The sequence below is a fragment of the Malaya genurostris genome, chromosome 1 (genome assembly GCF_030247185.1).
Source record: "Malaya genurostris strain Urasoe2022 chromosome 1, Malgen_1.1, whole genome shotgun sequence".
NCBI lineage: Eukaryota > Metazoa > Arthropoda > Insecta > Diptera > Culicidae > Malaya > Malaya genurostris.
Window position 1 is genome coordinate 6,230,494 of NC_080570.1, and position 15,983 is coordinate 6,246,476.

General features: G+C 38.3%; 1 protein-coding gene across 3 annotated transcripts in view; it reads right to left on the minus strand.

Annotated features, from left to right (window-relative positions):
* The window catches only part of LOC131431043 (serine-rich adhesin for platelets-like), a 301,920-nt gene that overhangs the window by 52,827 nt on the left and 233,110 nt on the right, over nt 1-15,983 (minus strand). For all 3 annotated transcript variants that reach the window (XM_058596493.1, XM_058596484.1, XM_058596503.1), the window contains exon 5: nt 13,553-14,031. In XM_058596493.1, coding sequence (XP_058452476.1) covers nt 13,553-14,031 — 479 coding nt within the window. The remainder of the gene's footprint in view (nt 1-13,552; nt 14,032-15,983) is intronic.

Consider the following 15,983-nt stretch of genomic DNA (forward strand, 5'->3'; position numbering starts at 1 on the left):
TCAGTTATTGGCTATTGAACAAAGCGCAATGTGGTAATTGACTGGAAAAATGGGTGCCGTTAACGTGATTTGCACGAGAGAACTCGATTAAATTGGACGGGATTAGTATGGTTTTGAATTCCGTCACTCAAAGCTAGTTGTTTCGAGCATCACCGGAAATATATTCGTTAAATGTTACTCGTTTTTTTTCAACCGGTATATCTATAGTTAGACGGTCATGATTTCGGTTGATTGAAAAGATGGGGTGGAGTGGTGAACATTTATCCACTTCTCAGTATTAGATTGATGAGCTTTATAACTAATGGAGCCAAATTATTTCCCCGGAAAATGATTCCGAATGGCATCAACCATTCTGGGTAAATCATTCAAGAGAAAAGGCATCATTTTGGTGCATGGTTTGCCGAAAAAAAAACTTATTTCAATTTTAGGCACGTTAAATTGTGTTCCATCAACTAAAATCATTGCTTACATCAGTAAGAGTAAGAGTTTGAATTCGGAAATCGCGTTGAAGTGTTGAACTTTTATGCCACCTAACAGTTCAACATAAAACGTTAACGTTAACAACATAAAACGAGTCGAAGACTAATAATAACTAATAATGCAAGGTGTTCTTTCATGATCATGAAGAAAACTTATGCAGAATGAGTCAAATAAAAAATACTAAAAATTGACCTTCGAATTCAAATGATAGTCTTCAGCAAATAAGAAAAAACACGATTGACAGATAATGAAACAACAAAAATGATACAAAAGAGAAAAAAATTGAAGAAACCGATAAAGAATGAAAATAGAAAACACAGAAGCGACAGAACACCAGATATGACAAGAAATGACAGTAAATACATAATAATAATAATAATAATAATATTAATAATAATATTAATAATAATAATAATAATAATAATAATAATAATAATAATAATAATAATAATAATAATAATAATAATAATAATAATAATAATAAAGAGACAAGATAATGCATCGGGAACAAAAAGTTCATAATCAAAATGGACAGTTTCCATGATAATTTCGACTATAACCATACATTAAGGAAGGCTACAGAAATTCAAATTCAAATAGTAAAATACGCGATTAACAGATAATACAACAACAAAAATGATACAAAGTGAACCAACAGAAGAAATCGATAAACAAAAAAATAAGAAAACACAGAAGAAAGAGAACACAAAAGATATAAAAAACAGTAGATATAAAATCATTCAAAGCAAACCGACAGGAAACCAGAAATGACAGTAAATACATAAAAATAGAAAAGGCAAACAGTGATAATAAAGAGACATGATAATGCATCAGGGCCAAAACTACATGACCAAGATGGAGAATTTCCATGACATAGCTTAGGAAAAAATACCAGGAAATTAAAAAAAATATCAACCGCTAACTAATGATGCAAATTGTTCCTGTATAATCCTGAAGACAGCTTATGCAGCATTAGTCCAATAAAAAAAACTACAAAAAATAGACTTTCAAATTCAAATGGAAATTAACAGGAAATAAAACATAGAAAACGACAAAAAAAAGAAACAACAGAAGAGACCGATAAACAATAAAAATAGAACATTTAACAGAACACCAGATATGACAATAAACACAGGCTTGACATTAAAAAAGAAAACACAAACAGTAATAATGAAGAGACAAGAAAAAGCATCAAGTAGAGAGTAAAAAGTAGAGAGAACATAAGAGATCAAAAGCTTCACCAAAAACAATAACGACGTAGAAGACATAATACATAAGATATAAAAAACAAAAAACTTGAAAACACATAAAACGAAATGGTAGTCCTAAAAGAGTTGACTGTTGAAAAATTTACCGGAAAATAATCGAGACTGCAGCAAATAGAGAAAACAGGAATAATCAATAGATAAGATGTTTTTTTAACAAAGAAGATATAGGACGACAGATCTGAAGAAAAAACTAGAAGAGTCTAGAAAGAGAAAGTACCGGAAGAAGTTCAAAAAAGGACTGAAAAGCCGGAGAACAATTATTACAGGAATGATCGAAATAATTGAATATACAAAAAAAAGCCAAGAAAAAAACGACAGCTAAAAAACGATAGTCAAGTTAGCAAAAACTGCTGATGAGATAAAATTAAAAGACTGGTTAAGTGAAGGAAGTGAAAATCAAAGATAGAAATAACAGAGAAAACAAAAAGATACCAAAACTAACAACGACATAGAAGAAATAGAGCATAAGAAATAAAAAAAAGACATAAAACACCTTAGAAGAAATGAAAATCTCGAAATCGTAAAAAATACATTGAAAATATATGAAAAACATAATGGAACCTGCTAGAGAAGAGACTAAAATAAAAAACCTATAAGAACGATAAAAAACATAGAAAGTATAGGACGACAGACCTGAAGAAAAAGATATAATAAGGGTCTTAAAAGAGAAAAACAGAATATAGGAAAAACAGATATAGGAATGGCCGAAATAACAGAAAACAGAAACATAAAAAATAAAAAACGACTCAAGAGTTAACAAAAACACCACTAGTAGAACAGAGGGAAAAATTAAAAGACAGGAATCATATAAAACGAGACTGAAACGGCAGAGGAAAATGTTGAATCAAGAATATGCCATCAATCGACAGAAAGTGAAGAAATCACAGAAGAAACAGAAATTAAAAATTAAAAATTGAAAAAATTAAAGCGATGAATATTTAGAAAGAATGACCAAATTTCAAAAGGCAAAAAGAAAAATCTACAAAAAAAGAGTCATCAAATACGCGGAAAAAAAGCAATAGAAAACACAAAACCTGTAGGGTGAAAAAGGAAGATCGAAACGTTAAAACGACTGAAACTCTAAAAGATACAGAAAAAAAAGATGAAAGACGAAAGCCTGTGAAAAAATATTAAAAAAAAACACCACTTTTCGGTAGAGAATGTAATAAAGTACAACAACAAAATGTTTTTTTTTGTTTTTTTGTTTTCATTTTTTTGTTTTCATTTAAAGAAAAGTGCTGCAGTATCGAATGTTTCTTGAGGCATATGGCATATGACGCTCTGTCGGAAAAAATGGATCACGCTCTAGTGGAAAATGGAAATAAAGAACGTGGAAAAGCATCAGAAAAGTTTGAAGACGCCGAATTGCAAGCAAAATTGAAAGAAAATGATACTTCTCGCCAAAAGTGAATGGCAGCAATGCTAAATGTTGCATGACAAACAATTTCTAACCCTATAAAAGCAATGGGAAAAAAAATCATAAGTGTGGAAAATGGGTGCCACATGAATTGAATGAAAGAAAGATGGAAATCCGAAAAAAAAACACTTTGCTTCAAAGACTCGAAAAAACAATTTCGCTTCAGACTCGATAGAAAAACAGTTTTGCATCGCAATGTTATTGACGATGAAAATTTGATATATTCTATGAATCCAAACCGGAAAAAAAATTATGGGTTAGTCCGGGGTAACCATCAACAAACGAAATCGTGTGTTTTGAAGAGATCAGAAAGGTGTGGTTCTAAAACCTGGTGTGAAACTGTCAATACTAATCGCTACAAATAACATACGATCAATTTGAACCAATTCAATTAAAAAAATCTACCAGAATGGGCCAGAAGACATGGCATCGTAATTCTGTTATCCGACAATGCACAGGACCACGGAGCAATCCCGATTCAGGATACAATCAAAGCACTTGGCTAGGAGCTGCTACCCCATCCACCGTATTCACCAGACTTGGCCCCATCCGACGTTCACTTCATGCCGGCAGAAAAAAAAGTTTTCTATCCTGATGAACATGAAATACGAAAACACAAAGAATGGCAGTAAAGACAGAAAATCCTGAAAAGGCAGAGAATGCAAATAACAGAAGTTCGTATCGTTTCTATGAGAGGGCGCCACTAGAATTAAATCCATACCATTTTCAGTTAGTACCAACCTTCAAAAGATACGCGTATAAATTTGACAGCTGTCTGATTATTAGTTTGTGAGATATTGCATTTTGAGTGAAGCTACTTTTGTTATTGTGAAAAAAATGGAAAAAAGGAATTTCGTGTGTTGATGAAACACTACTTTTTGATGAAAAAAAGTGCCGCCGATACCAAAAACTGGCTTGATAAATGTTATCCAGACTCTGCACCGGGCGAAGCAACAATTCGTAAGTGGTTTGCAAAATATCGTACTGGTCATATGAGCACCGAAGACGATGAACGCAGTGGACGTCCAAAAGAGGCTGTTACCGATGAAAACGTGAAAAAAATCCACAAAATGATTTTCAATGACCGTAAAGTGAAGTTGATCGAGATAGCTGACACCCTAAAGATATCAAAGGAACGTGTTGGACATATTATTCACGAATATTTGGATATGAGAAAGCTTTGTGCAAAATGGGTGCCGCGTGAGCTCACAATCGATCAAAAACAACAACGAATTGATGATTCTGAGCAGTGTTTGGAGCTGTTATATCGAAATAAAACCGATTTTTTTTGTCGATATATAACAATGGACGAAACATGGCTCCATCACTTCACTCCGGAGTCCAATCGACAGTCAGCTGAGTGGACTGCACGCGATGAACCGAACCCAAAGCGTGGAAAGACTCAACAATCGGCCGGTAAGGTTATGGCGTCTGTATTTTCGGATTCGCATGGTATAATTTTCATCGACTACCTTGAAAAGGGAAAAACCATCAACAGTGACTATTATATAGCGTTATTAGAGCGTTTGAAGGACGAAATTTAAAAAAAACGGCCTCATTTGAAGAAGAAAAAAGTTTTGTTTCATCAAGACAATGCACCGTGTCACAAGTCGATGAAAACCATGCTGAAATTGAACGAATTGGGCTTCGAATTGCTCCCTCATCCACCGTATTCTCCAGATTTGGCCCCCAGTGACTTTTTCTTGTTCTCAGACCTCAATAGAATGCTCGCTGGTAAAAAATTTAGAAGCAATGAAGAGGTAATCGCTGAAACTGAGGCCTATTTTGAGGCAAAGGACAAATCGTACTACAAAAATGGTATCGAAAAGTTGGAAGATCGCTATAATCGCTGTATCGCCTCGGATGACATTTATGTTGAATAATAAAAACGAATTTTGGCAAAAAAATGTGTGTTTCTATTAAACGATACGAACTTTTCAGCCGAACTGTTAAAGAACCTTTGCATGGCTGGTGCTACGATCCTACTGACGCTAAGAATCCTTCCAGGTCGGGGTTCGAACATACGACCAGCATTGAACCGCCAACCCGGGACCAAAAAACACAGTGAGGATTTAAAACGACAGAAGAAGTGCTCAAACAAAAATTGGCAGAAGGGAATGTGCCGTCAAAATTGTATTAGAGACAGATGTTTAGCTTGATCACGTTGGTTTTCAACGTGTCGAAACACTGCAGTCAAAACAGTAGGAGTGTTGTAAAACAAATATAAGCTGTGTGATCAGATATTGAGCGAACCGAGCATTTCTGGCATGTGGTAAGTTGAATTTCGCAGGAAATCACCGATTTACATGGCCTACTTGTGTCCCACCCGAACACCAAATATGATGGAGTAGAATTACGCAAGGTATGTGGTACATCATTCGAAATTACAGAGAATGTGAAAGACTAAGTTGCTAATATCAATTACTACTTTAGACAAATTATGTTTCTTCTACTTGAAACACATGTAGAAGTTTTCTACTAAAAAAACTTATTTTCTCTGTAGTACCGCCATCTTTATACTTTGTGTATTCTACGATGTCATGATGGAAATTTCTTTCTGAAAATTAGAACATTGAGTAGAATTATTCCAGTCTGTTTCGAAAGCCATAAACATTTCATGAATAGTACCGCATTTCGCCGTTATTAGGAAACTTTTGATGTGGAGTAAGAAACAAAAATCACGATAGAATTCGGACGAAATAATCCGATCATTTCGAGTGGATCCGGTTTTTCTACATCAATCGACTGTGTTTCGACATTCCTCAAAGAAACCAAAAGCCAGCCAACTTGTCCCGAAACAACTTCGTTTGATTGTTTTGAGTTTTCTTTTCTTGACGTATAAAAACAAAATAGCAGGCAGCGCCACAGAGAAAGCGAAAATTGAACGCAAACATTGAACGACGTAGCAAAATCGTTTGATCAAAGCAATCCGGCCAGAAATTATGCTTCACTTAAACGAACAACCGAACACACAACAAGCTCCTTTTTTGTGTTTTTTTTTTGCTTTTCCTTCGACACACCCCTTTTCGAGCATTGTTTCACATCGTGCGTCTCCTTTGTGTTAGTGTCGAGGTAATTCATGCGAACCCACAATAGCAACAATTTGTTACTCCTTCTGCACTTGATGCCGGTTTAATCAAAGAGTTTTATGGTAAATATTTATATCCATCACAATAAAAAAAAACAAAGTTAAGCTAAAGCAATGATCGTATGATGATTCTTTTACTAATCAGTACAATTTACGACACAGCAAATTGAATGAAATCTCGACTCCCTGCCTATTTACTGGTACTTTCGGACGGACCAGGAACTACTGACCATCATTTACTCTGCGGGAAGAGAGTTGACAACGAACTCACTGGGCTGGGACGAGCACGATGAAGCAAATAAGCCTGAATATTAGTACCCATTAAATTTTAATTCCTGCACAAGATTACATTCATTAGTTCTCGTCCACTTGCCGCCTTTGAGGGCCGGATGCTACGGTCACTTTATCCGCACGGTTCATAATCGTCTTGGATTTCCGGTTGTCAGTGTTTCTCTCCCTCTTACGGAAAATGGAACATCAGATGCTCATTTGAGCACAACTATTAACCCTTTAGCTGCTGCTACTGCTGCTCCTGCCGATGGAAGTTTTGAATACCAGGGGTCTTCAATCATTCAGTTCAATTCATTACGCTTTTCAATCTAGTCATCCTGCGTCATGTCGAAAATCGCCCGGACGCAAAATTAATGTACTGCAACAAACAACAGTCGGCCATGGGAAAACGGATCGTAGTTGGCATGTTGTAGAAAGCACACTTCGTTCGCATTTGGCTTCCGTTGCCACGTCAACGCCGGCAGTGATTGCAGTGAAACAGGGGTAGAAAAAAAAAACACGGACGCAAAAGGGAAGTTGAACTTAGAAAATAAAACGGTAATGAGTCCTTTCACAGAATCGAGTTAATTTTTATTTTCGTTCCTTTCCTTCTCCAATACGGGAACATAGTGGTTGTTAGTTTCGAGATCTCCGTCCGGATGAATGGGAAAATTTCAGCAAGCTGAATGAGGGTTCATTTTCAGGATTGAGCTGAATGTTCCTTTTCATAATTAATGAAATGGTCATCATCGTTGAGTATGTTATGCTTTCTGGACGGTGTTCTGTAAGATGTTGAAGCTAACTAGTAGATTTAAAGCTGGAAATATTGAAGTTTCCAGAAAACTGTTTTTGACATGTTTTCCACCATCCACTGGATCGATTGATGAAATTACAAATCAAACACATCACAGCGAACGGCAAAAAAATTAAAGCAAGCAAAACACTGGTAAACTGCCCTGCGGATAATGAAGGCACCCATTAGACCTAATAGTCGGCCATGAACGGAGCCCACTGTCCATGTGAGTCCCGGACGGACAGTTGCCAGTATTTGCCACGGTCATAAAACAGACCCCGACGGGATCACACATCGAGAGAACAGTTCATGCGGAACGTGGTTTTTTCCTCTCCCTCAACTACTACAAACTAAACACGAACAAAAAAAAAACAGAAGGCAAACGGGTGGCTAATAAATACCCGACCTTCAGCCACCTGCCCTTTTACACCCCGGAACAAATCTCCAAGGTTGCACCACTTTATCTGCGTTGGTTCTAACGAGCGGGTTTGATAATAAATTAAAATCCAATGGAAATCCTGATTCGTGCGGAACCGGGGGCGACTAATCTGTTCGGACAGCATCCTTTACAGGGGGGGCGACTTCAATCAGCAATAAATTCCAATTACATCCTATTCATCCGCGGCCAAAGCCGTCCGGAGCCTAACAACGATTACCATCGCCGAGATCCGGTCAGCAGTAGGCTTGGAAGTTAGAAGTGAAAAAACACACACATCGAGCCTGCTGGGATTGGTGGAGAAGCACCCTGTATCTCGTTAGTAGCCGTAGAGGTTGAGTATGCTTTAGACCATCATCATCATCATCATCATCATCGGCAGCTTCGTTAGTAGCATCGCCGGTAGAACGGGTCTAGCTTCTGAGATTAGATCGTCTCCGACACGGGGTAGTCAGTTTATTTTTATGACGAACCAGAAACCAGGATTCACCCCCGATTTATTTCCTGCTCGTGACCCCTAGACGGAACGGTTTCCATGAGGGTGATGGAGATTCACTTCGTAATTATATCTCGGCTTAGTAGACCGGAGCCGCCCTCGAAAGAACTCTTCGAAGGCTTTGCCAGCAGCACACGTGTACAGTTGTTTCATTTCTTTCTGACGCGCGAAAGATTGAAAAAAATAATCAGTAAGTGCTCAATTACGCACGCCGGTTTTGCATCGGAAGCTTTCCGAAAGCAGCTAATAACGTACTCGAACATAATGGTTCAAATTAATTGATTATTTGTTATTTTTTTTGGTATTCTATGTCAGTCTGTTTATTATTTTTATGTACGTAACGTTGAAAGTTGATTTTGTCAAGTGCTCACAAGTTCCTATCTCATGCCGTCCCGTGTGGCACAGTGATGCCAAAGTGACAGAGAAACGAATTTATTTTTCAAATAGAATTAGACACATTAGTATTTTAAATGCGCTTTATTATGCGGTTTTTTACGCGGATATCCGAAGTTACGCAGTTTTTTTTGTAAGGATTCTCGAAGCTACTTGGTTTTTCAACGAGACTTTATGAGGTTGGTTTCGAAGTTCGCGGATTTTCCAAGTTGTGTTTTTTTTCTACACTGATTTCAGAAATTAAGCGGATTTACGAAGATACGCAGTTTTTTTTTCACACGCATATCCGAAGTTACACAGTTTTTTACGCAGATTTCAGAGATTAGGCGATTTTTTAAACCGGGTTCCCGAAGTTACGCGGTTTTGTACTCGAATTTTAGAAATTACGCAGTTTTTTACGCGGATTTCCGAAGTTACGTTGAGTTTCGAAGCTACTCGATTTTTTTAAAGCGAAGTTCCGAAGTTACCCAGTTTTTTCATATGTGGATTTCTGAAGACACTCGGATTTTTTAAGCTGATTTCAAAAGTTTTTAAACGCGGATTTTCGAAGTTATGAAGTTATTTTATTCGGGGATTTCCGAAGCCACTCGAATTTTTTTAAGCGGATTTCCGAAATAAGGCAAATTGCCGGAATTAAGTTTTTACGCGGATTTCCGAAGTTCTTTTTGCCCGGGATTCCGGAGTTGCGAGAGTTACCGAAAATACGATATTTTTACGCGGATTTCCGAAGCTACTCGGATATTCTAATCAGATTTCCGAAGTTTTTCACGCGGATTTCCGAAGCTACTCGGATTTTTTATGCGGATCTCCGAAATAACGCAGATTTCCGAGGTTGCGTGGATTTCCGAAGATACGCAGATTTTTCAAACTTATCGGATGTTTTAATCGAATTTCGAAAATTACGTGGTTTATTTTACGCGGATTTTCGAAGTTACGCAGTTATTTTAAATGGATTTCCAAAGTTAAAAAACCGCGTATTTTAACGCGAATTTCTGAAATTTTTTCGGATTTTCGAAGTTACATGGTTTTCCCAAGTAGCGTTTTTTTTCTTTAATAATTTCAGAACTTTAAGCGATTTTTTACGCGGATTCCCGAAGTTTTTTTTTCATGCGGATCTCCGAAGTTACGCTGATTTCAGAGCTTAAATGGATTTCCGGAGTTACGTCGAGTTCCGAAGCTACTCGGATTTGTTAAAGCGGAATTCCGAAGTTACGCAGTTTTTTCATATGTGGATTTCTGAAGACACTTGGATTTTTAAGCTGATTTAAAAAAGTTGCGCGGATTCGTGAAGTGGTTTTTTTCACACGAATTTCCGAAGTTACGCATTTTTTTCATGCGCGGAATTCCGAAGCTACTCGGATTTTTTAAGCGGATTTCGGAAGTATCGCAGATTTTTTAAGCCGATTTCCGATTAGCTATGCGGAATTTTTTACGTGAACTTCAGTGGTTTTTCATGCGAATTTCTGAAGTTACGATTGATTTTACACGAGTTTCCGAAGTCACGCGGTTTATTTTATGGATTTTCGAAGAAACGCAGTTTTTGAGGCGGATTTCCGAAATTGCGCGGATTTAAGAAGTTACCTGGATTTCCACAGCAACTCAGATTTTTGCAAGCGGATTTCAGAAATCCTCGATTACGCGGATTTCCGTAGTTTTTTACGAGAAATCCCGAAGTTGCGCGGATTTCCGAAGTTGCGAGGATTTCCGAAGTTGCGAGGATTTCCGAAGTTACGGTATTTTTAATCGGATTTCCGAAGTGTCGCAGTTTTTTAGGCGGATTTCTAAACTTAGGCGGGATTCTGAAGTTGCGCGTTTTTTTACTCAGAATTCCGAAGTAGCGAGGATTACAGAAGCTACCTGAATTTTTCAATCAGATTTCTGACGTTACGCAGTATTTTTTTAAGTCGATTCCCGAAGCATCGCAGATTTTTCAAGCGGATTTCTGAATTTTAGCGGTTTTCCACGCGCATTTCCGAAGTTCCGTTGTTTTTTTCAGGCAGATTTCTAAAGTTAGGCGGGATTCTGAAGCTAGTCGGATTTTTTAGGCGGATCTCCGAAGTAACGCGGATTTCCAAAGTACCGCAAAATTCCAGAGTTACGCTTTTTTACATGTATTTCCAAAGCTACTCGGATTTCTTAGGCAGAATACCGAAGTTACGAGGATTACCGAAGTTACGCAAGTTTTCATACGAGAATCTCCGATACTACTCGATTTTTTAAGGCGGATTTCCGAAACTATTCGGCGGATTTTCGAAGTTACGTTGATTTCCAAAGTAACGTGAATTTCTGAAGTTTCACGTTTTTTTTTGCGCGGAATACGGAAGCTACGCTATTATTTCAAGCGGAAGTTATGCAGATTTTTTAAGTGGATTTCTGAACTTTATCGGTTTTCCATGCGCGTTTCCGAAGTTCCGCAGTTTTTTTACGGATTTACAAAGATACGCAGTTATTTTAAACGGATTTCCAAAGTTAGGCGGGATTCTGAAGCTACTCGGATTTCGCAGAATTCCGAAGTTACGGTATTTTTAGGCGGATTTCCGAAGTTTCGCAGTTTTTTAGGCGGATTTCCAAAATTAGGCGGGATTCCGAAACTACTCGGATTGTTTTAAGCGGGTTTTAGAATTTACGAGTTTTTTTTACGTGGATTTTCGAAGCTACTCGCTTTATTTTACGCGGGTTTCCGAAGTTACACACTCTTTTTTCACGCGTATTTCCGAAGTAATGGAATTTTTTCATACGCGAATTTCCGTAGGTTTTTTACGAGGGATTCTGAAGTTGCGCGGATTTCCGAAGTTAGGCGTTTTTTACGCAGAATTCCTAGGTGGCGAGGATTATCGAAATTACACTATTTTTACGCGGATTTCCGAAGCTACTCGGATTTTTTAATAAAATTTCACGCAGTCTTTTCGTACGCGGATTTTCGAATTTATGCAGTTTTTAACGCGAATTTCCAAAGGTAAGCAGATTTTTCAAGCGTATCTCCGAAGCTATGCAAATTTTCACGCGGATTTTCGGAGTTACGCGAATCTCTGAAGATACGCAGTTTTTTATACGGGTTTTCGAAGTTACGCTGCTTTTTACGCGGATTTTCGAAACTACTTAAGCGGATTTCCGAGGTGAGGCTGTTTTTTTCACGCAAATTTACGAAGTTACGCAGTTTTTTAAACGCGGATTTTCGAAGCTACTCAGATTTTTAGGCGGATTGTCGAAGCTGCGCAGCTTTTTTCAACGCCGATTTCCGAAGGTACGCTTTTTTTGCTTTTTGGTAAGATGGAACATCGAGATTTAGTGTAAATTTCAATTTTTTTTGAGAATGTCAATCTTGACATTTACTCAACTTTTGAAATTTCCGAAATCGTTTGTTTTCCTTTAATGCCACATGTTTTAGAAACGTATGAAACATCAAGTTCAGGTGTTATCTTGAAAAAAAAAATTTAAGCCCAAGCAAATCGACATAATTTCGCTTTAGATAAAACTAGATCTTTTCGCTTAAAAAAGTCTTGAGTGATATCATTTTCTCGACTGTCTAGGAAATAATTATAGCAACAGAAACACGATGCAGTGACAAATTCGTGGCACAAAATAGGGCCGCTGCATGTCTCGTTTAATTTTTGTTGGCGAGGCCTACTCTGATCAGTTACTGAAAAAAAATCTTGTGGTATAATCACTGCACTTAACCTTCTTACCTACAACGTCACACACGTAGTATCCCTTCGACTGACGACATTTCCGTCATGGGACCCTGTTCTCAGCATAGGAACACGCACCGAGAACGCAGTTCCGAGAGGGTAAATTTTTTCAATCAAAGCGGAAAACGTTCTTAAATCAATTTACGATCGTTGGTTCTCGACATCAAAGCCAGACCGAGCAGCACGTCGTCAGGCGACGTTTCGTTCAATATAGCAGGGAAAAATTCAATTCCTTATTCGTCGTCATTTTTTTTCTCTCTTTCTCTCTTTCGATCTTTCTCGCCCGACCCGGTCGTCTCTCGTCTACCTTTTTAATGGTTTCCCGATAACCATCGAGCAACTATCGCTCGTCATGCATCACTGGAACTGGCACCGGTTCCCCCCACACTTCGCCCGCCCTCCGATTTTGGTTGTTGCCGGCGACGACGACGACGACGAGATGATATCAATATTTTCCACCCATCCTCCCCCGGCGCAGTTAAGTATTTATTTCAAATAAATTTATTTATACGAACAACATATACAAACATAAATATTTGCATCATTTTGCTTTTTACCGAGTAAGCCGTTGTTTGTGCCGCCGTTTGAAGATTGCTCGGTTGGCGTTTCTGTCGAGGCAACCGGTCTCGGAAAACCTGGAGTGTTGGGGCGGGAGGCGGCTCCGGGACGTTGCTCGCCAGGATTGCCCCTAGGATGAAAGGAAAATTACAAAATTCTCAAGGTTTCGCACACCAGTCCAAGCACATAGAAAAGCAAACCCTGGACCTGGTTCTGATCTTGGCGCGGTGCAACACGATCGATAAAGACCAGAAGGAAATATTTATAAAGTGTTCTTCCAGTCGGGAAATTATCTCAATACTGCCTTATTGACTGCCGTGGATGCCAGCATCCTTCGGGGTATAATGGAAGATAGAGCATTCTGTCAATAGCCACGAGAAGCCAACTGCGCCGCTCACGAAGAAGAAAAAATAAATAGTAATAGGAACGACGCTAACGACGTGAAAAGGTGCCCCACGAGGAGCGGAACCCGGAATGAAAATGAGGCGATATACGCTTGTGGATTTCTTCTCGAAAAAGTGCTTCCAGAGTCCGACCGAAGGTGCAAAGAAAAAAACCCACAAAATAATGCGCCAACTAATTAGGTCAGTTGGCCCCTAAATTGCGGCTAGTCGAAAGTCAAACCGCACTATCACGATACTAATCCATCCGGACACCGACTCACCTGACACTGTTGCGGACCGTGTCGTGTCGGGGAGACGGTTTTGGGCCGTGGTTTTTTGACCACCGTCGGTAGCCCGTTCACCGTGACCGCGACCGACGACGATCCACTGCCACTGGAGCTGCCGCAACTACCGTTACTGCTGCTACTACTACTGCTACTACTGCTGCTGCTGCTGCTACTGTTGCTACTACAGCTACTGGTGCTGTCACTCCGGCTGCTATGGCCACCAACAAGGGCGGCGGCGGCGACGGCACTGGCGGACACGACCGTTGTACTGCTGCCATTGGCACTGTTGGCAGCGGATGCCGCCGCCGTCACCGCTGCTAGTGCTGCTGTAGTAGACTTGGAACTGCTATTACTACTACTGCAGCTGTTGCTATTACTGCTATTACTGCTGGTACTGCAGTTACTGCTGCTGGGAGAGGAGGAAGCAGATCCGATCACCGGAATGCATCCGTTCAGCTTATCGATTTTGGTTGCTGTAACGAGAGATAAAACAAGAAAGGAAAACGTTTTAAATAAGTTTTTTTTCTTCTTTCATTTCGTTATTGAGTTGCAATGGAATTAGGGCTTGACAGAGGACTTCACTGATGGGATTTCGATTTTATCTCTACGATGTCCTGCTGGATGGACACAGACTGATCCGATAGTCCAACGATTTATCGTTTGATCGGGACTGGAATGCGTACCACTAAATTGGGATCCTCCAAAGAAAAAACAGCAGGATTTAGTCGAGATTGATAAATGCATCGAGTGACCTGGTAGAATCGTAATTGCCAAAAAGATACACAAACTTTTCTCCTATCTAGTCCATTAGATGCGTTCCCGAGGTTAGCTGGATTTTGGTTTCAACGAAAACGGTGTCTCAAGAGAAAATTTTTTGGCAACAGTTCTGATTATTGACTATCAAATACGCATGAATTACTTGCACAGCCATTTCAGGTGTTGCTTTGATTCGGCAGTCATTTGTCTTTCTGTGCGTACAGTAAACAATGTCCGCGATACTCTGATCTCTAATTTTCGTTAAAAGTTATGCTTAACTTATAAACCTACTGTTAAAAAGTGATAAGCGGTAAGCTTCTAAGCACATCGAAAAGGTAAAGTCAGAGTGTTACTGCTACCAATACAAAAAAAAATGTATAATTCGTGACTTGTGAAACCAACTCTTATACTCTAATTTTATTTTACTAGAAGAATGAATAAACAACATTTCTTTGTTGAAGAGCGATAGATTTCTAATCTTTTCAACGGAGCTAAAAGTGATTGAATTCTATAAGCAAATGTATTAATAACTGTATAATTCAAAACGGTCGTAGTTTTTAGGAATGCAGTAGAAACTGTATATAAAAAAAAATGACCTCCTTTTCGGAGTGCCCAACAAAATTACTGCATTTCCATTAAAATGTTCTTTACCAATAAAATATAATCATTTGCTCTCGTAAGGTTTTTGCAGACACATTCAAAATTCCTGAAAAACCGTTCATTCGTTCGAGAGAAGTTGCAACACGCAAGTTCTGAACTAGAGATGGAATATTCGTTCGCGAACGGTTCAAAAGAACTAGTTCTTTTGAGAGAATGAACGAGCTATAGTTCTGTTTTCTGGAGAACTAGTTCTTGCAACAGAACTCTGCATCACTGAACGGTTCTTTGAAATGAACTGTTTTGTCCATCTCTATTCTGAACGGTTCTTCGAAATTAACTTTTTTTTCTCCTATCTCTACTTTGTTGTGATTTGATCACTAAGCCAAAAACAAACTGCAATACTATGCTTTGATCTTAGAATTTCTTTCCACATCCCCGAAATGTATTATTTTGATTTTAAATAGCCTTGATTGCTTCGTTTATTTGTAGCACCCAACTGCATATAGAAATGCAAAGGCACATTTCCCTGAATACAAGACACAATCAATGCGACAGATGCCGTTACACTACTCTTCTGTTGCAGCTGTGTTAGGAAAAAGTGATTGCAGGAACGGTAAAAAAAGCAATAAATGAATATGGCTTGGAAAACTGCTCTAAATTAAAAAAAATTAAAAAAAAATGCTTGAAAAATAACTCGAGGAATGGTGAAAAAACAATTTAAAAAATGGGTTAAGCGCTGTTCGAAAAACTACTCGAGGAACGGTGAAAAAACGAAACAAAAATCAATTAAAACTTTATTAAACGATTTAAAATAAATTGAATAAAAAACTGGTAAATTGCTCGAGCAAAGGAGAAAAATTTGTTCGGAAAACGATATAATCGACAAAAGGATATAATCGATAAAACGATATAATCGATAAAACGATATTATCAATAAAATGATATAATCAACAAAGCCGATATGAACGATAAAACGATGTAATCGATAAAGCGACATAATCGCTAAATGTAAATGTAAAATATGCTCGAGTAAAGAACAACCTATTGAAAAAATGCTCGAAAAACACTA